The sequence below is a fragment of the Phoenix dactylifera genome, chromosome 5 (genome assembly GCF_051530095.1).
Source record: "Phoenix dactylifera cultivar Ajwa chromosome 5, Ajwa_hap1_PhDact_Kaust_v1.1, whole genome shotgun sequence".
NCBI classification, from domain to species: domain Eukaryota; kingdom Viridiplantae; phylum Streptophyta; class Magnoliopsida; order Arecales; family Arecaceae; genus Phoenix; species Phoenix dactylifera.
This window is the reverse complement of record NC_143194.1, coordinates 12,349,349-12,372,097: the sequence shown is the minus strand read 5'-3', so window position 1 is coordinate 12,372,097 and position 22,749 is coordinate 12,349,349. Positions and strand designations below refer to the sequence as shown.

At 39.0% G+C, this 22,749-nt stretch overlaps 2 protein-coding genes across 2 annotated transcripts; both read left to right on the top strand.

Annotated features, from left to right (window-relative positions):
- The first annotated feature begins 7,085 nt into the window (after positions 1–7,085).
- Positions 7,086–13,648, top strand: LOC120107525 (uncharacterized). The gene is made up of 6 exons (XM_089930683.1): positions 7,086–7,128; positions 11,760–12,275; positions 12,370–12,614; positions 12,731–13,105; positions 13,193–13,294; positions 13,334–13,648. Exons 2-4 carry the CDS (start codon positions 12,101–12,103, stop codon positions 13,010–13,012), a joined length of 702 nt encoding a protein of 233 aa, XP_089786809.1. The 5' UTR covers positions 7,086–7,128; positions 11,760–12,100; the 3' UTR covers positions 13,013–13,105; positions 13,193–13,294; positions 13,334–13,648.
- Positions 8,286–10,080, top strand: LOC148714962 (uncharacterized). Its single transcript, XM_089923505.1, has 2 exons — positions 8,286–9,044; positions 9,143–10,080. Exons 1-2 carry the CDS (start codon positions 8,286–8,288, stop codon positions 9,776–9,778), a joined length of 1,395 nt encoding a protein of 464 aa, XP_089779631.1. The 3' UTR covers positions 9,779–10,080.
- Positions 13,649–22,749: the final 9,101 nt, after the last annotated feature.

Genomic DNA, 22,749 nt, shown 5'->3' with positions numbered 1-22,749 from the left:
TACTATCGGAGATTCGTTGAGGGATTCTCTCGTATTGCCACGCCTCTATCTCGTCTAACCCAAAAGCAAGTAAAATTTGAATGGAAGGAGGATTGTGAGCAGAGTTTTCAGGAGTTGAAAAGACGATTGGTGACAGCTCCGATATTGGCCCTTCCATCTGGATCAGGAGGCTTCAGCATCTATAGTGATGCATCACGCAAGGGCCTCGGCTGTGTTCTTATGCAGAATGAGAAGGTGATAGCCTATGCTTCTAGACAGTTGAAACCATATGAGCTGAATTACCCTACACATGATTTGGAGTTAGCAGCTGTGATCTTTGCTTTAAAAATATGGAGGCACTATTTATATGGTGAACATTGTGAAATTTTTACAGACCACAAGAGTTTGAAGTATATTTATACTCAAAAGGAGCTGAATTTGAGGCAAAGAAGATGGTTAGAGCTATTAAAGGATTATGACCTAACTATTAATTACCATTTAGGAAAGGCAAATGTTGTGGCCGATGCTCTAAGCAGGAAATCTTCAAGTAAATTAGCGGCTCTGATCACTACACAAAGAAACATTTTGTTGGACTTGGAGAGATATGAAATTGAAGTACGACTGCATGATTCTCAAGTACGACTTGCTAATCTTATGGTGCAGCCTACCTTGATTGAAAGGATTAAGTCATCTCAAAAAGAGGATTCAGAATTACAGAGGGTAAGGGGAACAGTAGAGTCTGGTGTTCAAAGCGAATTCCATGTGCATGAGGATGGTTCTTTAAGATTCGGTAGCAGATTGTGCGTCCCTAAAGTTCCAGAATTAAGGAATGAAATTTTAGAGGAGGCTCATAGCTCGGCTTATACAATGCATCCAGGAGGCACAAAGATGTATCAAAATTTAAAGAAACATTTTTGGTGGAGTGGTATGAAAAAGGATATTGCTCAATTTGTAGCTCAGTGTCTAGTATGTCAGCAGGTAAAAGCAGAACATCAAAGACCTGCAGGACCATTACAGTCTCTACTTATTCCTGAATGGAAGTGGGAGCATATCACCATAGACTTTGTGACTAGCTTGCCAAAAACCCTACGAGGTAATAATGCCGTGTGGGTAATTGTTGACCGGCTAACCAAATCAGCACACTTTTTGCCTTTCAGAGTTGGTTTCTCCTTAGAGAGATTGGCAGGCTTATATATAGAGCATATTGTGAAGTTGCATGGGTCCCAGTTACCATTGTGTCAGACAGAGACAGTAGATTTGTATCACAGTTTTGGAAGAGTCTTCATAAGGCTCTTGGAACCAAATTGAGCTTTAGCACAGCTTTCCACCCCCAAACCGATGGACAGTCAGAAAGAACCATCCAGATCTTAGAAGACATGTTGAGAGCCTGTGTCATGGATCTAGGAGGAGCGTGGGATGGCCACTTATCACTAGTAGAGTTTGCTTACAATAATAGCTATCAAGCAAGTATACAAATGGCTCCTTTTGAGGCGTTGTATGGCCGGAAGTGTCGATCTCCTATTTGTTGGGATGACGTGGGCGAGAGAAAATTGTTAGGCCCAGAGATAGTACAACAGACTGTTGATAAGGTGCAAGTGATTAGAGAACGACTCCGTACAGCTCAGAGTCGCCAGAAGAGTTATGCTGATAATAGAAGGAGAGAATTGGAATTTCAAATTGGAGATCATGTTTTCTTGAGAGTGTCACCTACAAAAGGTGTGATGAGATTTGGGGTTCGTGGCAAATTAAGCCCTAGATATGTTGGTCCGTTTGAGATTTTGGACAAAGTTGGGGAGGTGGCGTATCGACTGGCTTTACCACCGGCTTTGTCTAGTGTGCACAATGTTTTTCATGTGTCAATGTTGAAGAAATATGTCCCAGATCCGAGTCATGTGGTAGCATATGAACCATTACATCTTCAGGAGGATTTAACCTATGAGGAGTTCCCAGTACAAATTGTGGACAGGAAGGATCAAGTACTACGACATCGAACCATTTCTTTTGTGAAGGTACAATGGAATAATCATACAGAAAGGGAGGCTACTTGGGAGCTCGAAGAAGAGATGAAAGCCAAGTATCCGCAGCTGTTTGAAACCTCAGGTATGTCAATTTCGAGGACGAAATTTTTTTTTAGGGGGGGAGAATGTGAAGATCCACCTAGGATTGGGCCGGCCTCTGAATAAGGCGGCCCAATACAAAGAAAAAAGGGGGGAGGGAGTATCCCGATCGGAATAGCCTCCCTCCCCTGTTTCAAATTTCTCCCCCTCCCGAATCCATCGGAGGGGAAGTTAGAGGGTGATTTAATCCTCCCATATCGGGCGAAGAACGCCTCCCTCCTCCTTCTAGGGCATCAACCGAGGGCCCTTCCACAAAAAAAAAAAAAAAAAAAAAAGAGGATTGGGTTTCACCTTGCCGCGGAAGGGATCGGCCCATCGCCGTCGATCTAGTCGGGAGGACCTCGTCGGAGGCAAGGTGAGCATCTTCTTCTTCTCCTCCTTCGTTTTTGGCCCTTGCTTCTTTGGGAATGAGGCCGGAAAGCCTCCGGAATGATGGAGAAGCCGAGCCGGTTCGGCCTTCTCCTCTTCCTTTCCGGCCGGCCGGCCGTCGTAGGGCGTGGCACGGCCAGCCGTCGCCGGGCGTGGCACCACCGGCACCGCCACAGGCCGACGACCAGGGGGCGTCGCCGGCCGTGGGCCACCAGCGGCTGATCCCCCTTCTCCCCTTTCCGACGGGAAGAAGGAAGAAGAGAGGAAGAGAGAGGGTCTTTCCCCTCTCTTTCTCTTATTATATAACCCTTTTATTATATTATTTGTTTATTTGTTGTTTGGTTTCCCTTTTACTCTTGGATCCGGGAAGATCATGGCCTTGAGGACTCTAGATAGTCTTGGGATGCTAGATTTTAGAGGACCCTTTAGAGGATTAAACAGGGGTCCTAGATCATTATATATCTTTGATAAATTTTAATAATGACTTGGTTCTGTAGGGGAACAATCTATTGGACGAGAGGACGCTGAGCAAAGTCCTGTGCATTCCGGTTTATAGATCACCGTGAGGGCGGGTGATTACTTGTCGGAGTTTTCAATAAAGTGTAAGAATCCTTGTACGCCAATCCTACATGATATACATATTTTTGCACTATATATGTTTGATATGCTATGATCCAGACAAAGCAAAATAGTTTTATATTTAATTATATTTTGATCGTGTTGGCTTGTGGTTGGTAGTGTGATGGATGTATGTATGTGTATAACTTATACCTGTATAATTGAATTTATGGATGTGGTGGTATGGACTAACCATGTTATAGTGATTGCCCTCTCACGGGCCGAAAACGTGACCATGGTTAGTCTAGGCTGGATATAAGATGGAAAAAAAAAGGAATTGATGCGTGTGTGTGAATTGATTAAATGAACAGGAACTTTGGGCTTATCTCGTTGTTATTGATTGCCCCATCACAGGCTGGAAATGTGATATTATCGATTGCCCCGACACAGGCTGAAAATGTGACACTATCGATTACCCCATCACAGGCCGGAAATGTGATACTATCGATTGCCCCGTCACGGGCCGGAAACGTGACCGGAATGTAGCCCAAAGTCGGAAAGATAATTGATCCGGATCAAGTTAACATGAAATGAGAAGAAAAAGCATTGAAAATAGTCATAGTGATTTATAAGCTATATATATACTATATCATTCTTGCGTGGTTGGACTTTCATTGATATTTGACGCACATACTTATATTGATTATTTGAGTCTTATGGAAACTGTTTATGATTTCATGAAATGTGCATCGATTTGTCGTGGTTTTCGAATTCATATTATTATTGTGTTGGTATGGATGTGTAGGAATTCTTACTGGGCTGTAAAGCTCACCCCCCCCTCTTCTTCTTTTTCTTTACCAGAGTTGCAGGATGCATAGATTTGGATGGGATGGGCGCAGAGTGCGAGTACCAGAGTTATTAGTTAGTTAGTTTGTTATCCTTCTTTGATGTCGATGAACATTTGAAGACTTTGTAATTGAACCAATTTGTTTATTTGGACATGTCGGATTTGTCTATTTGAATTATTAAATTAGTTATGGATTTATTGGAATTTTTGTTAATCATAGGCCTTGCATGATCTTTAGGGCACTGCCCTAGGGCTCATGCGGCCGGTCGCGCACCAGACCCTGGGTGTTGGGTTTGGGGCGTGACATAATGAAAATAAAGAGGTGATATACACACATTGTGCATATATATATATATAATGAGAGAGAGAGAGTTAGACTTCATTTTACTTGAGTGGATCTCTACTCAGATCCGTTCAGATCTAGATATGATCTACTATTTCTAATTTGCTTATACATAATAAATTATATAATTTAGAGACTCCTAATCTATGCATCAAGTAGCCAAAAAATATATGTATTATTTTGTGTTATTTAAACTATTCTATTTTTGACCACCAGAAGTATAGGCCAAGGCACTACAACAAAAATAGTTTTTGCCGACTCTATATTGCCGACGCTAGATAAAAGCGTCGGCTAATTCCCCCCCCCCCCCCCCCCGTAACCGACGCTTCTAGGAAGCGTCGGTAAAAAAACATCTGCCGACGCTTATAAGCGCCGGCATAACGGGAAAATACGACGACGTTTATAAGCGTCGTCGGACTTTATCCCTCCCACAACAAAACCCAATCGACCTTCTCCCTCCGCAGCCCTAAATCCCTAGCTAGCTCACGCCGACCGACTCCCAGCTCCCTCCTCAACCCTTTTCACCGATCTCAGCCATTCCCTCCGCCGAGCGACCCCAAATCGCGTTCCTCCGCCGCATCTCCTTCCCCTCCTCCCCCTCTCCGTTGGCCTCCTCTCCGTGGACATCTTCCTCTTCCTCCGCCGCAGAGCACTCACGCGGCGTTTGAAGTTTGGAGCCGGCAAGGACAGGGACAAGGCCAGGTTTGGGATCTTCTTCTCTTGCTTCGATCTTTAAATTTTGGATGTTTTGGATTTTCTTTTGTTTTTATAATCGGATTGTTTAGGGATTTTGTTCTAGTTTCTCTGTTTCATGAATTTATAATCTGGTCATTAAATTCATTTATCCGTTATAGGAGGAGTTTGTAAGATTCTACTCTCCTGGAAAGGGGCGATCCTCGCTACCATACGAGTCTTTGCTTAGGTGAGTTCAACTGCTAGCCCAAGCTTCCTCCTGTAATAATCCCCATATTCGTATGGGGATAGTGCGGAATAAGCTGGTATTATCCTCCTTCTCCTGCAGCCAAACTACCATTTCTTTTTTAATCTGGAATAAAGCATGGTTGGTTGATAGTCAAATCGATATCTAAGGGAAGAACTGGCCGAGGTCGCCTTTGTCCTGTGATTGCAGTAGTGTTTGACAAGCATGTCTTGCATTCATTCCGTGACTGGCGGAAATGATTACTCTGCCACTCGTGGAGATTACAAAAAAGAAAAAAAAAGAATCACTATTCTACTCAGTTTAGCAAAAGCTATTCAAGTCAACTATAATGCTATACATTATCCATCATGTATAAAAGCAGGTTATCATCAATCCTACCCGTCCCCCCATGTTTCTATTGATATCTCCCAGTGGAATATATGAAAAGCTGATCTCCTATCAAGCAAAAAACACAATTGAAACATAAAACTATATCTTGGCCCTTGGCATAGTTAGCTGCCATAACAAACAGACCAGAGAAACTATATCATGAAATTTATAATTATATAAATTTTAAACTGCCGGTACTTTGGAATTATATTTATATAATCTATTTTAAACTTGCTGTACTTTGGAATTATAATTATATAATTTTGGCACTTCATTGATATCTTTTAATTTGGTGTTCCACTCTATTATCTGATGCTTGGTTTAACTTTGAAACTAGCATGTAATTTTAAGGCTAGCTGACGTCAGAATGTGAGAGATATTGCCTCAGGATATCTATATGAAGAGAATTTGGTGAAGAAATTGGGTAATGGGCAAGACTAGATGGATTGTAACTTTTACTTCCAAGGCATCCTTTTTATTTCCTTTGTGAATATTATGGAGAACAGTCATATTAGTGTAATATATCTATATTCCTGAAGATGTGCATTCAACTAGGTAGGGCAAGATTCTAGCCGATCCAAACCACCAAAATCCAGATTTTCAATATAAACTGACTGCTTATATTTAGGATCTAGTTCCGTTGTGTCTTGCGAATGTATTTATAACTGTGAAATTGGAGCAGAGTCATTTTTTTAACTGGATCTGCATTGGGAAGGCTTTGAGGATGTCTTAAGTTGGTTGGATTTGCACCAAGTATAATGAGTGTGATACAACTAAGACTATATTGACCAAGATTCTTGAATCAATTACTTGTACCATTGGATTTAGTAGACTAGATGAGAAAGAATTACTAATGAGATGTCTGATAACACAGAAGGGGTCACATTAGGTGGACAATATGTTATCTTATGACACAACACTCTTGTGAGCCTTGACAAAATTTTCACTAGTCAATGTCTCAGGCTAAAAATGTTGGGTATTTTTAAAATTCCTGCATATGAAATTAGCAAAACAGAGATGAATAGTTTGCACCTCTTTCATTTTCTTTCCCTTTCATTTTTTTTGCAAATGAGGAATTTATGATGTGTTTATGTTGGAAAATTGGTGTTAGAGTACACTGGGTTAGTCAAGGAGATGCTTGAGAAGAACATGAGGTGTGGTGTTACCTGTTTGACAATTATGATGGCATGCCTATATATCATGGTGGCAAGTATAGACTTGAATAATGTCGGAAGGTCTCAGGAAAAAAGATAGAAACAAATGAAGACCTTGATGGATGCCATGATAAATATTCGACAATACTAGTGTTGAAAAATTCCTTTTGCAGAATGTTTCCCCAATCTGATTCTTGGCGATATGCAAAAAGTTTGTTGGCTATTGATATAAATGCGTCATTGTCCTCTGTCATTGTATGTGTCTATCCATCTTACTATATGTGATAGCAACTCTCTCTCTCCTCTTCCACATTCAAGTTCTTTCTTTCTTCTGACTGTTTAGAGGAATCATAATTTTTTCGATAATCTATTTTAAACTTGACAGGACATGTATTTCTTCTGACTGTTTAAATTTGGGAAAGTTATCAAAGGAAGACTTGCTCTCTTATCAGGTACTTGAGAACTCGTTTTCCTCTGTCCCTTTTTTAATCTCCAGACCATGTCAGTTAATGTAGGCTATGCAATCATTGAATTAATTGATTAAGTGCTATTTGTTTAACTTAATTTTGCTTGAGTCAGTGTACGCATGTATATTTTTGACTGTATCATTTACCTTGTTTTTTCTTAGAATGGACAAAAGTTGGATGAATAAGCCGAGATACAGTGACGAATATTTGAATTGAGTTCAGAATTTCATTAAATTTGCTTTTCAGAAATCTAATATGAATGGAAAGATTTTATGTCCATGTCGAAAATGTGTAAATGCTTCTTCTCTTGCTCCAAAAACTGTTGAATAACATTTAGTGTGGAATGGTTTTACAAGAGGTTATACTGAATGGGTATTTCATGGAGAGTTGATATTGTCATCTCCATGTAACCAACCCTCGTATATAGAAGACACCTCTAGTTTTGCATCCAGTAATACAGAAAAAAATTCTGTAGGAGAAGATGATATAAGGGGCTTACTCAGAGATGCTCTTGGACATAGTATTAGAAATTTAACAGATATTAGTGGAGGACAAGAAGCAACTGAAATAGGTGATGAGCGTACAGCAATAGATTTTATGCATGTTGAAGAACATATACACTCTGATGATGACACAGCTCGGTATCATAACTTGCTGAAATCTTGTGATGAAGAACTATATCCGGATTGTAAGAATTTTATAAAGATTTCTTTTCTTGTGCATTTATTCCATTTGAAGTATTTGAATGGGTGGTCTAGCAAGTCTTTTACTATGCTTCTCCAATTATTAAATGATGCATTTCCGGAAGGCGTTACTTTGCCATCATCTTCTTATGAAGCCAAAAAATTAGTAAAAGAATTGGATCTTGGATACGAGAAGATACACAGTTGTCCGAATGACTGTATTTTATTCCGTGGTGGAAATATTAACGAAGAGTCGTGCCAAATATGTGGATCTTCACGATGGGAGAAATCTAAAGATGAGCATGATTTTTTGAATGAAGTGGATGCTGCACAGACTAAGAAAAGACCGGCTAAAGTGTTGAGATATTTTTCTCTCATACCTAGATTGAAAAGAATGTATGCATCACGAAGACGGCTTCCTCTATGAGATGGCATGATCAAGGCCGTACAAAAGATGGAATGTTACGACACCCAGCAGATAGTTTAGCATGGAAAGCATTTGATGATAGGCATCACGAATTTGCTTCTGATGTTCGCAGTGTTAGACTGGGTTTGGCTACTGATGGGTTTAATCCCTTTCGAACTATGAGTTCTACATACAGCACTTGGCCGGTTGTTTTGGTTCCATATAATTTACCACCATGGATGTGTATGAAACAGTCTTCACTCATTTTATCAATGGTTATTCCAGGTGATAAGGGCCCAGGTAATGATATTGATGTTTTTTTGCAGCCTTTAATAGAGGAATTGAAACAGTTATGGGAGGGTATTGATGCATTTGATGCTTTTACTGGTCAAACATTCAAATTGCGTGCAGCTCTTATATGGACTATTAATGATTTTCCTGCATATACTAATTTATCCGGTTGGAGCACTAAGGGGCGTATTGCATGTCCTTCTTGTGGAGATTCAACCCATTCATATTGGTTAAAATATGGAGGAAAGTTTTGTTATATGGGCCATCGTCGATGGTTAGAACCAAACCATCCATTTCGATTTCAGAATGATCTGTTTGATAGTACCACAGAGTTGCGTTCTGCCCCTATTCCACCAACTGGTACCGAAGTTCTTAGACAAATGCATGGCACAAATTACATACCTGGTAAGGTCTCCAAATGTTTAAAGAAGAGGGGAAGGGAGGATGTTGGTAGCTCATTAAATGAAGGGTTAATATCAGAGATTTTAGAGGATGCTAACTTTTTTGAGAATGAGGACAATGTATATGGACAGAAAAATGACGATGACACATTAGTTGCTTCTCCACAGAAACAGTTATGGAAAAAAGGAGTATTTTTTTTGATTTACTTTATTGAGAGTATAATCTTCTTCGACATAATCTTGATGTCATGCACATAGAAAAGAATGTTTGTGATAACTTGATTGGAACATTGTTAAATCTTGATGGAAAGACCAAAGACAACTTGAAAGCGCGTCTTGATTTGAAAGCTATGGGTATACGACAAGAGCTTCATCCGAAAGAGCTTGCTAATGATAAATTTTTTATACCTCCTGCATGTTACACAATGTCTACTCAAAATAAGGATCTTTTTCTAATGGTTCTGAAAAATATGAAGGTTCCTAACGGGTATGCATCGAATATTTCACGGTGCGTAAATCTTAAAGAGCGAAGACTTTCAAATCTTAAAAGTCACGATTGTCACATTTTGATGCAAGATATACTTTCATTGGCTTTAAGATCGTCAACGCCGAAACAAGTTCTTGTAATTGTTTCTCAGTTGTCATCATTTTTTAAAGCATTGTGTTCAAAAGTTCTTGATCCTAGGGTGCTTGATCAATTGGAGTCTAATGTTGCCCTTACATTATGCCATATGGAAAAGATCTTTCCTCCTGGATTTTTTACTATTATGGTTCATCTACTCATTCACTTAGCGGCGGAAGCTAAACTTGGTGGACCGGTTCAATACCGATGGATGTATCCTATTGAGAGGTGATTTTGCTAAACTCTAATGTCTATATTTATAAATCATATCGGTGTTGATATTGATCTTAAAAATTTCTTGTTGAAGGTTTCTTATGCGCTTAAAGGATTATGTACGCAATCGAGCCTATCCCGAGGGCTCGATTGTTGAAGGATATATTGCTAAGGAGTGTTTGACATTTTGCTCGAGATATCTCGAAGGTGTTGAAACTGCTCTCAATCGACCACCAAGGAATTTTGATATTGTAGAGAATGCAGAAATTTACAAGTTCTCATCTGCGGAAAGAGTTTTGGGGACAGTTAAAAGTATTGTTCTTGACCAAAAATCATTAGCACAAGCACATCGCTATGTGTTACTTCATAGCGATATAATATCCGAGTATCGCAGGTTAGTATGATTGTAATCTTCTTATCTGTCATATCAGATATAAATGCTTAGCTAAAGAGTTTCTGATCGTGCAGAGAATTTTTAGTAACTCAGCGAAGCATCAACAATAACATTCGTCCTACCCCAAGGATTGAGCAAAGATGGTTGGTTGAGTTATTTCCTGAATGGCTATTCAAACAGGTTAGACATTTAATACATTAGGTATTTTCACAATTTTTTAAGACATTGTCATTGAATAATTAATCATTGCTTCTATAATTTTTTAGGTGCCCACGATGATGGAGGAAAATTGTTCCGATGAATTAATAGTCATTGCTTGAGGTCCGAATAATATTATCAATAGATATGATGAGTTAATTATAAATGGTTTCAAATTTCATACCAAAGAACGTGAGAAATTTAGAAAAATCCAAAATAGTGGGGTTATGGTTGATGTGGAGGGAAAAACTTATTACGGTGCACTGAAGGATATTTATGAGCTGGATTATTATGGAAACTTTAAGGTAGTACTATTTCGATGTGATTGGGTGGATATAAACTCATCTAGAGGTTTGAGACAAGACATAAATGGTTTCACACTTGTAAATTTTTCAAAGTTGATACATACCGGTGTGCTATTGAAAGATGACCCATTCATTTTTTCATCTCAAGCTCGACAAGTGTTTTTTGTACAAGACTCAAAAGATAAAGATTGGTCTGTTGTCATTAAGACTAAACCTAGGGACTTGTATGATATAGGAAAAGGGTTGGAAGAGGAGGATAATGAGACTTCAGTGTATGCCTTTTAATATTATGCCGACTGATGGACAATGAAAGAGTATAGTTTCGTAATGGTAAGAAAAATTTACGATGTATACATTGAATAATGTATTTTTATTACTAATTCATTTAGTATTTAATTATTATTTAAATGATATTGATTCCTGCTTTGTGCAAGTCATTTTGAAGGAATTTTTATGCATCATCTGGCCGTAGTTAGTGGCAAGAACAGAAGAATGAAAACGGTCTACTTGTTGTTGAAGATTAAATTTGACATGCCCTCTGAAGATTTTTGTGCATCTCATCTATTGTACTTGTTGCAAGCTGCGGCTTGACCTTGAAAATGATAAGGTAACCCTGGACTTCCTGCGAGATCGATTGGGTGAAGTACACATAGAACATCTTGACAGAGGATGCAGAGCAATACCAAAATTCTGTATGCACACTATGTTTAATCTGAATGCTTTGTATATCCAGTGCCAAGCATGCAACACATTTGAAATTGTAGTGTAACTCAAATAGCAATGTGAAGAAGAGAAATAAAGTTAAGCAAACAGGGCAAAGAAAGGAAGCAGCAGGCATTAACTCGCCGAAGGATGAATATATTATTTGATGCAGGTCATTGTTTACATTGTAAATGGAAAGTGGTCATGCTTTAAAATTAAGATTTGCGGTATTTCCTTGTGGTTATGATGTAGAATCTCTTCCTCTTTCGATATAGTTGCTGGTTTTTATGATGAACAAACTGATTTGGAACTAACATGAACTTAAGAGCCTAAGCTCTTATATATTTTTGTTTGTGCCTCTTTATCTCTTTCAGTCTGTGGATTGAATGGATTTGCTTCAGGGAATCAATCACCAGGAAAATCAAGAAATAGAGGCATCAGTTGCTTGAGAAAATTCTCCTTGGAAGCCTGCCGTATAAATTTTTCCTTCTTGAGGCAGGTAAGATGGGTTCCCCTTCTTCTTCATAGACTTGTTTTATAGAATATCAGGTTTAGTGTTTATCTTGTTTCTAACAACTCAGAGACAACAAAAAGAAGGTTTTTGTTTCTTGCAGTGATGCTGTACATAAAGAGCATGATGGCTTCTTTGAACTAATTTCTTTGTAGTATGCACATTTATATGCACATATTAATGCATTTTTAAACAGATTTCAATTGCTTAAGTACTTGCTTAGGTAACAAAATGCAACGAGAAAAACGATTCAGAGATGTGGAGTTCCAGCAGTCTCAGGTGGGATCTTCTTCTGCTCAGTCCATGCGATCCCAGCAGCCCCAGCAGCACGAGTCCGAGTCTCAGCATGAGTTCCAGTCTCAGCAACATCCAGGCCAGGAGGTTATGGATGACTTGCATATCCAGGGTAAGTTGATTTAAAGTGCATATATTAAGTTCATTTACAATCTAATTATTTTAATTAATTTGCCTCCAATGTTTTAATTTATTATTTTTTATAGATGAACAAGGGAGAGTGAGGTTGACACGGGGTTCCTCTCGAGCACGGGATGTGTGGCAGCTTCGTGAGGATGAGAAGATAGTCGTCGAATGCAACGAACTAGGGCAGCCCATCAAGAGGGCTGGAAGCCTTTTATCAAGTTTCTTAGGATCAGTTGCGCGTAGGGGTCAGTTGTGTCCGCTTAACTATCATAAGTGGAATGATATGCTTCCTTCTTATAAAGTTGAGCTTCTTAAATTTGTACAGGTAAAGAAATGAATTTAATATTGTTAATTTGATAGCTACTATATGTTAATTTGCTTACTATTATAATTTTAATTTTTTGATTTAATATTATTATAACATTCTTTATTTTGGTGTAGAAAAAGTTTGTGCTCCCTCCAGAGAGCCATAATTGGGTGCTAAAGTCCCTCAACCGCAAATGGAAAGAATATAAGTCGAAGTTGAAGGCCGACTGGAAGCGCGAGGGTATGACAGAGGAGGAGCTTGCTCGTGTTTGTCCTCCTGATGTATACAATCATCAGTGGAGGGAGCTTGTTCACTATTGGTTTTTCGAGAGAGGACAGGTTGTGTATTCTCTCTCAATACCTTATATAATGTTTAATACATTTAATATATTACAATGTTTACTTTTTTCGTGGTAGACATATTCTGACATTGGTCGAGCCGCACGAGCATCTCAGACAATTCCTCACACTTTAGGCTCGAAGAGTTATGCGAGGCTCAGAGCTGAATTCGTAAGTTTTTTTGAAACTTTTTGAAACTCTTGTATCATATAGCATGTATCATGATATGTAGCACTTCTAATATACTTTTTGTTGTAGATGGAAGACCATGGGAGGAAACCTGGTGAGGTGGAGTTCTATAAGATGACTCACACCCACCGAGATGGCAGCTTTGTCCGAGAGAAGTCGAGAGATATAGTTGTATGTATTTATTAATTTGATTGTTTTTGAGAGATGTAGGACAGAGCTACATCCCTTATTTCAGAGCGTATCGGAGAGTAATCTTCAATCGGCAACAACAGAGGTGTCGAAGCTCAGGTGTTTACCGAATTGATGGGCTCGGAGCGTTATGGTCGAGTGAGGGGTTATGGCATTGGAGTTACCCCCACTCAGTTGTCTGCAGTGGGTAGATATACTCAAGATGCTAGACAGAGTAGTAGCACTGCAGAGGTTAATGATCTGAAGGCAGAGATAAAAGAGTTGAAGCAGAGCCACCAGACAGAGATGCAGTCTTTGAGGGCTCAGATTAATCAGATTACATCTTTGTTGCATCAGTTTGTCCCTCCTCAGGTAAATTACTACAACACATTTGAACATTTTGCATAAGTATCATATTTTTCTTAAAAAGCTTAATAATTTTCGTATTCTTAACTTCTTAAGTTTTTTTATTACAGGTTCCTGATACTTTATCTGCACTTAGAGATGGTGATGCCAGCGACCCCTGAAGCATTTATTTTGGAGTTTTATATGTATTTTGTTATGCTTTTTGAATTACATTGTAAACGTAAATTGATAGTATGAATGTAATTTGACAATATGAATGTTTAGATATATATGTTTGATTTTGTGTATATCTTGCTTAGTGTGTGTGGCTTTGATTTTGTAAACAGGGTTTAAAATTTTTTTAAATTTTTTTTTTAAAAAAATAATATGCTAACGACGCTTTAAAACGTCGTTAAAATTCCGACGAGAAACCAATTAGCGACGCTTTAAAGCGTCGGTAAAATCCAACAGAAAGTAATTAGCGACGCTTTAAAGCGTCGCAAATTGCAATTTAACGACGCTTTAAAGCGTCGGTAAATCCAACATTTACCGATGCTGTAAAGCGTCGTTAAATTGCCATTTGCGACGCTTTAAAGCGTCGCTATGTTTTAATTTACCGACGCAAAAAAGCGTCGGTAAAGCGTCGCTAATTTTCGACGCTCTTCCAAGCGTCGGAAAAAATTTTCTCCACTGTAGCATAGGCGACGCTTTACCGACGCTTAGAAAAGCGTCGGGACGGTTTTTAGCGACGCTTAAAAGCGTCGCTAAAAGCCAAAAATCGCGTCGCTAATTCCCAATAATCTTGTAGTGAGGGTTTTCAAATTACAGAATTTTTGTGTGTAAGTAGTTTAAATGTAATGGATCACATCTAACTACTTAGATTATTGATATGAGACTTCCATCATTCGAACTAGACCTGACCACATCTAAGTGGAGATCCACTTCAGTGCAGCCAAATCTAGTTCTCTCTCTACATATATATAATACATATGTATATATGTGTATGTGTGTGTGTGTGTATATATATATATGATGCCTGTATGGTAGTTAAGAAAGAGAGATATTTAAGGAATAATAATGTTGTGGGCTCAAATTTGTCTAAGAAAAAGTGCTTTTATAACTTGAAGGCCAGGGAATACCATCTAGCTTGGATTGCGGATCTCAGCAACATGCCTGTTGCCACCACTTAGGCTGATGCATCCATAGAGTTCGGCAGGTCAGCTCTTTCTTTTAATGACATTAGTTCGAATATTAGGGAGGAAAGAATATTGATCCAATCCGACAATGTGATCAATATTTTTGTTTTTTTCGATCTTTGGCTCTTCTCATAGCCTTGTGACTATAAGGACAATGGTGATACAGAAAGAAGGAAAAAGGTTGAGTAGAGTTTGGAATAGTACATAGACCATAGGGTCTTCAAGAACATTATAGTAAACCCTATGCTTTGAATCTGCACTATCAGTTAATTGATGGAAAAGTTGTCTAAGCTGTTGTTACACCACATCTTGACATCTAGGGACCATCATAAAAGAGACTCCAAGCCTTAAGCTAAGACTAGAGCTTGAGCAATTGCCAAAAGGATTGGAAAAGAGAATGCGTGATATAGACCAAAGTGAATAAGTGTAGTATTGGAGAGCTGACCAAACTAGTTTGAAGATGCCTCAAAGTTTGGATGATTGTTTTATAGGCCAAATAAAAAGAGATAGCCAAGATGACTGATTATAGGGTAGGTTGAATGAAGACTTATGAGACGTTGAGACTAATTGACCATGACTGTTGGTTTAACAGATGGCACGGGATTTAGCTGCTCTAATGAACGTGGGTAGTGGTAGGATAACTAGCCTTAGTATTAAAATTGCTAGAAGTGGAGGCCAGATATGAATTGTTGCTAAGAATAGGTTGTTATGTTTGGACTGTCTTCTAGTATAAATAAGTGGATGTACTCTGAATATAAAAATCTTTGGATCCATCAATATAAAATCAACTTATCTTTAATTTACCTTTTACTTTATCTTTAATTTTCTTGCTCTTAGTTTACCAGTAGGACTTTAATCTATCATAGGAATAGTAGTAGTAAATTGCTTTAATTGTAGTTTCAGTTGCATACACTACAGGAAAAACTATTATTGTCGACTCTATATTGCCGATGCTAGATAGAAGCGTTGGCAAAGCGATAAAGAATGCCGACGCTTTTTGAAAGTGTTGGAAAATAATGGGTTCCATCGACGCTTTTCAGTGGCATAGTGAGAAATCCGTATTAGACGACGCTTATAAGCATTGTCGAAGGCTAAAACTGGTCTAGCTAATACGACGCTTTTTAAAAGCATCGTCAAAAACTAAGCGGCGCAAGATGATGCTTGGTAAAAGCGTCGTCGAAGGCCGCACAACGCTTTAGAAAGCGTCGTCGGACACCTCCTATCTAGGCTAAGCTAGGATAACGCTTTAGAAAGGTCGTCGAAGGCCCCTTCCAGAACCTTCTCCCAAAGTCTCCCCACCCCAACCCAATAAATCCCTAGCCTCTCCCATGCCTTTGACCTATGTTGGCTCAGTTCATGAAGAGGAGAGAAAGAGAGGGAGAGGAAGGCGTACGTAGGGCGGAGGGAGCGACCGTTGTTTGGCGGCGTTGACGTATAGTGCGACTTGTTAGACATATTGGGTCATATGGGATTTACCCGTTCTCTCCCCCGATTGAGATATTCTCTGTTTCGCCCAAGAAATATTGTATTGAGATTGAGTGAACCATCAATCATTTGGAGCGTGAAGTACAATTAGATCAATTTATATTGGGGATCAATATTATCAATTAGAAGAATATATGGTTGACTTGGACTGATAAAATAAAGTCTCCAGGCTCTGTTCAGAAAATACCAAACGGCGAGGCCAAAGGCGATGAGATCGAAGACAAAGATGGTGACCAGGACCAGAGTGGAGACCATGGATCTGGAGTAGATCTCAGGATCCGGTCGGTCACTGCTCTCTATGTTTCTCCCGCTGGATCTTTCTTCCACTCTCTCTATTTTCCCCCAGGATCTCTAAGGTGAAGCTCTTCGACCAGATCATTGTTCCTCTCCGTCCCACCAGCTCCAGCCCTCCATTGTGGTGGATCTCTAAGGTGAAGCTCTTCGATGCCGACCCGATCATGCTCCGAGGGCTGGCCGGGAGCCACATCTGGGTGCTGGTAGAGATCTTTTCTCTATTTTTTCAGTAATTTTTTTCTATTAGTACATGCATTAGTTTTATCTCAATAGAGTTTACGATTTATTGATATTATTGGTATTTGATTGGAAATTTTTTTTACCTTCAAAACATTAACATATTCAGGTAATTAAGCATTCCTCTCTAGAAAGAACTGTACCATGTTTGTGCAAAGAAGATGAAGACTAAGAAGAGGACTGTAGTGGAAGGATGCTTCCTGTATTATTTCTACTGTAATTTTTAATTTCTTATTTATAAATATTGTTCATGTATTATTCCTATTGTAAAAGAAAGATCATAAAAATTGGGCATATGTTGTAATGCATTCTGTTGGGGGGCGGATGGGAGACCCGGGACTTTAGTCCCACATCGGAAGAGTAGGGAAAAGGATTGTGCCTTATAAGGAGGGGCCACCACTTCCCTCACAAGGTGCCTTTTGTGGGACAAAATCATGAGGGTAGCGCGCGTGATGTGCCCGGGGAGCAGTACCTATGCGGACCCCTCAAGGGCAGCGCGAGACACGTCCAAAGCGGACAATACCTTGCGTTGGGACGCAGTCATTTTTCTGCTCTAACAGATAGCACTAGAAAGAGGGCCCCGCCGAAACTTTTCCGTACGAATCCTTCCTGCTGGGGGGTAGTGTTGGAGGATGGATGGGGGACCCGGGACTTTAGTCCCACATCGGAAGAGTAACGGAAAGGATTATGCCTTATAAGGAGGGGCCACCCTTTTTCTCGCAAGGCGCCTTTTGCGGGACAAAACCGTGAGGGAAGCGCGTGTGACGTGCTCGGGGAGCAGTACCTATGCGGACCCCCCGAGGGCAATGTGCGACGGGCCCAAAGTGGACAATACCTTGAGCTGGGACGCAGTCACTTTCCCGCTCTAACACATTCTATTGTAATTTATAAAAGAAACATGAATAAATTGGGTATTTGTTCTTCTTGTGTTAGTTATTTTGTAATTTTATTCTTTTTTTACCTACCTTGTTCTATTGGAAGAAGAAAACTCAAAAGGAACCAGTAATGAAGATTTTTGGCAGAGGTTACAATGTCCGTTAATCTCTCTCTACGTTGGATACAGTTTTTTTTTGGCCTCTAGAAAAATTATTATACTTTTTATTTTTTAAAAAAAAATTAACTCTAACGATGCTTAATAAGCATTGCCGACGCTTTAAAGCGTCGGTAAAGTTCTCATTATTGTCCAAAGCGTCGGCAGCAAAAAGTTTCACTCCCACATAGCCGATGCTTTTGTGACGCTTTAAAAAACATCGGCGCCAAAATTACCGACGCTTATAAGCATTGGTAAAGGATTTAAAAAGCGTTGGGAATGACAAATTTTGTTGTGGTGGTGCTATTCTAATCCATCTATCTTCTTTCGAACCGATGGTGTGACGGTAAGAAAAGTCCTTGAAGATCAAAGCACCTAAACCCATGCTACTGACATCAGCTTCTTTTTGATCCTTCCATCACATTTTCAGCCAATTCAGTGCCGGTGGGATGCTTGCGCATCTCACACTAGCCCCTAGAACTAGTCCAAGCAAGTTCTTTTTAGCATTCTCAATAGGGCAGTTGTGTAGCTATCATCATGCCACTACAATGAAAAATTGATGTTTTAGCTAATAGAATCCCAAGCAGTACATCATACCATGCCAAGGAGCCAATGTAGTCTCAAGCAGGGCCATTCGGATTACCTCCTTTAGCCCCGTAAAGTGTCAATATCTTTGGTGGTCAAATTGGCTCAACTCCTACTAGGGAGCTGGGCCATAAGAGCTATCCCCATGAGGTGGAGGTCACTCATTCTCTAGCTTTCTACAATATGGTCGCTCAAGTCAAGCTTCATATGGATGAGAGTCAGTGTGACTTTCTGAAGGCTCTTACTAACTAGATGCCCTTGTTATTAAGGCTAGTCATGGAGTAGCACGAAGCCTCTTCCGCTTCAGTAGTAAAATAGGTCGAAAGTGAAATAGAATAATTTGTTTTAGTTATCACTGGTCAATATTCAACACTAGTGCAGTTCACTCCTATATGGTAAAACAAAAAATAGTCGATCATGTTTCGGCCTCTCAAACCTTATAGAGTAGAAGTGTCAGGCTTTCAGAAAGACCTCGTTTATAGAAACTTTCTGCCGAGCTTTGACCTTGAGTCCTCAAGACTAGGATGATTAAGAAACTAATTCGAGGGTGATTGCTGCTGATGACCAAGCCAAGCATGAAGCTGGTGATACTGCAATCCTTGCACAGCTGCCACTTGAGTCTGGGATGGGTGTAACCACCCTGATCCTAGCAATGCTATTCAAAGAAACTTTTGTGGTGTCTCACCGATGCCGGTCATAGCTATAGGGTGTGGTTGTCCGATTGGGATGAATGAATGACCCCAAATATCCAGCATCCAACATAGCCGCTGCCTTCCTAAGAGCTGGGGGGCAACCTCCGCGGTGGCGTTGCCACCAACCCCATAGTAGTTTGTAGCACCCAACTTCTATGCTGGGGCAACCTCTCTAGTACATGCCACCACCTGTACCTCAGTAACCTACAGTGCCAAATTTCTTTGCAAGGGGGCAAGAATAGTACAACCAAGATACCTTTCAGACGTACAACAAACCACTCTATTAGTTAGTGCCAGGACTGGATTTTCCTATTCAACTTGCCATGTATGGACTAAGAGAAGGAGCTTCCAAAATGTGGCTAAATGGCCGAGATGGTTCAAGACCAACTGGAATGTGCTTATCGGCCTATTTTGAGGTTGGTGTACGCAAACCACTCTGAGTGGTATGACCAAGGTCTGAAGGAGCAGGAGCTATTTGAAGTGATTGTAGGAGACACCCTCTCTAGGTCCTTAATAAGATTCTAATGCCATACAAAATTGAATTTAGAAAGGTTTCTAATCGATTGTGGCACTTTGGAAAGTGAATTGCCTCATCATGACACATGTATGATCCTTGGAAGAATACCTTTGGAAGTGTGGGAATTCCAATGGATGTAAGTATTTCAAACTTTTGTGTGCCTTACTTATTGCAGCGCATGTTGTGTATAGTTACATCCGATCACTCCCCTATTTTAAAACAAATGGTTGTGAATGTGTCAATTGATTTCATAGCACAACCGTTTTCTTTGATGTATGTTTAACTAGATTTGCATTGGGCGTTCGACACTCATGTAAGCCTTGCTGTGAATGTAGCATGTGCTATGACCTTATGGGATGGAGCTGTTGAATCTGACTCACGCACGAAAAGTTAATTTTTGCTGTATCATTCTATATAATAACCATGCTTTTTATTCAATATAATATTTCTTTTTTAGTTAGAGGAGGTTATAATTTTATCAAAATAGCTATCATTAGTAATTAAAAGTAATTATGAAAAGCTAAAATTCTTTTGAAGATAGATCTCAACTTCTATATTAATTTTTCTACCAACTACTTTGCCTAATTCTTCCAAGATTATGAGATATTGCTACCCAAAGTTTTTCTTGGAAAGAAAACTTCCATTTTTATCAGCCTATTGGAGGCCCAAATGGAAGGCATTTGCATTGAATTGTTGTGTGGTTGCCCACTTTAAGGAAGGATGCAATGTTATAGATCTTGAAAAATTATCTAATTTGAAAAAAAAAAAATCATCTCACTTAGATGACATATAACCAAGTTAGGTATATGATAGTTTAGATACAAAATTTGGATCTAGGTATGGTAGATCTTACTTTTGAACCCTGTTCAAACCTACTCAGTGTTACTAGAATGATCCACAATGCATCTAGTGACCCTCTTATATTAGGATGCGAGAGAGGAAAAGGCATGAACATCACTAGAGTAAAAAGAAAAGAGACAATAGGTCCCCCATGAACATGGATTGGGGGTCTTAGGTTGATACAGACAGGGCCTAGTTGGATTGTCTCCAGCCCTTAAATCTAGCAGGATTTATCTAGCCTTTACCAAACAACCTTTGATGTATGAAATGGTTTCTTCAGGATACTCATCTTTTTATGTTTTAGATATTTTATATTTAAATATCTTGGTTTAATGTGCATAGAAAAACTGTATCTAGTGGTTGTATAATTGACTTCATACATGTACGTACACACACACACACATAGAGAGAGAGAGAGAGAATATTCAAAAGTAATGAGAATATAACGTAGCTGCGAGTTAGTGTTGGTAGGGTTTTTCTTTTCGCCTAGAGGTGGGCATGCCAGAAAGCTTATAAGAAATCTCGTGGCTTGAAATAGATGCATGGGTGTGCCACCAGCATTGGATTAGTTGGAAATATTTTAAGAATGATCAAAGGATGATAATGAAAGTAGCGTTGATCCAAATGCCTTGATCTTTAAGGACTTTCGCTACCATCATATCGCCGATTCGAAAGAAGATGGAGAGGGTAGGACAGGATATAGCGAGGGCTACAATTAAAGTAATCTACTATTACTGCTATTCCTAAAAGTAGAGTTCTATTGGTAAACTATGAGCAACAAAAAGTAAAGATAAAATAAAAGATAATTAAAAATAAACTATATTTATCAATATCTCGAAGGGTCCTCCTTTAAATTATAATTCAGTTATTTATACTCGAAGACAAATAGTAATGTAACTACCCACTTGGTGGTAATAGCCACATCTAGCCCCTACTTTGCTTAGATAGTTTTGGTAACTAATACTAACTACGTAATTTGTCATAACGGCTAGATCTCGTATCATCTGTCAAATTGATAATCAATCTCAATCATCCTCAACTTATCACATCTCCATTCGGCTTGCCTCCCTAGACTCCAGTGCGCTTCTACCTCCCATCAGCCTCTCTCCTGGACTCTAGTGCGCTTTTGCCTCCCATCCCTTGACTCAATGTGAAAGAGATTTCTCTATCACTCTAAGACCCTAGAACCCCACAAGATAAAGAGAAACCAAAACCTAAAACAGAGACTCCCAAATTCTGGAAACTTTCTTCTCTTTCTATCAATATTTTATTCCTTGTGCAACAAAATGATGAGAGAAGCGAGTATATTATGAGTGAAGTGAGTGTGTTATATTCCATGTTCAACATTTTATTCCTTGTGCAACAGAATGAACATAATTTTGATGAAACAACTTTGTTATTTATAGTGTTGTTTTACTATTGTGTATGTGCATCTGTGTAGTGTAAGCATGTTAAAGCAATATATTGAACCTCAAATTGATGATTCTCATAAATCAAAGCAGCAACCGGACCAAACTTAGACTTTCCAAGAAACAAGTTGACTGACTAAAATGGATTAAAGTCTAGCAATTATCCTAAAATTATCTTATCTTAATATAAGTATACTTTGTCAAAGAGCATGGTTAATTATAAAGCTACTAAGAAGGAAGTTTAGACTAATGAAGGCCAAATAGAGTATAATTTTGCTATATAGTAGAAGATGGGTTCATGATGAGTCATTTGCAGCTCTTGAACTTTGTCATGTGTCATTATCAAAACTGTATATTTTTTTTAACCCATGTATGCTTTTCTAGTAGTATGTTTAGAAAACATAGTACCAAATGCATTCTAACAAATTAAGGGGATATCATTGCTGAGTAAAAATGATTAACATATATGCAATTCTTTTCTTGTAAAAAAAAAAAATATTGTATACATGAATAAAATTTTTTGCTTGTAGCTAACAAGATTAAGCCTATTATTATTAAGTTAGTTTGTAATGACATCAATCATTGATGCTTAGGCATTTTCATTCGTATGGTCCTACATAACCTACTTTTTGTAGTTCTTATTCATTGCAAAAGTAACTAAGTACAAGGAATAACAAGTAAAGGGATCCGACCCAATCCTGATTTGGATCAGATCCGGTCCCGATCTAGACCCAAATTTTTTGGGTTGGGACCCGACCCAGACTCATACCTAGACCCATTGTGACCTGAATGATCCGTTGGGTTAGAAATTTTAACCATGGACCCAAT

Bases quoted from the DNA above. Each gene is read 5' to 3' on its own strand.
- LOC120107525 (XM_089930683.1), top strand. From the start codon at position 12,101: ATGCAACGAGAAAAACGATTCAGAGATGTGGAGTTCCAGCAGTCTCAG. The intron at 12,276-12,369 runs GTAAGTTGATTT...TATTTTTTATAG, and splicing joins GGATGACTTGCATATCCAGG to ATGAACAAGGGAGAGTGAGG. The intron at 12,615-12,730 runs GTAAAGAAATGA...ATTTTGGTGTAG, and splicing joins AGCTTCTTAAATTTGTACAG to AAAAAGTTTGTGCTCCCTCC.
- LOC148714962 (XM_089923505.1), top strand. From the start codon at position 8,286: ATGTTACGACACCCAGCAGATAGTTTAGCATGGAAAGCATTTGATGAT. The intron at 9,045-9,142 runs GTATATGGACAG...CTTTATTGAGAG, and splicing joins TTTTTGAGAATGAGGACAAT to TATAATCTTCTTCGACATAA.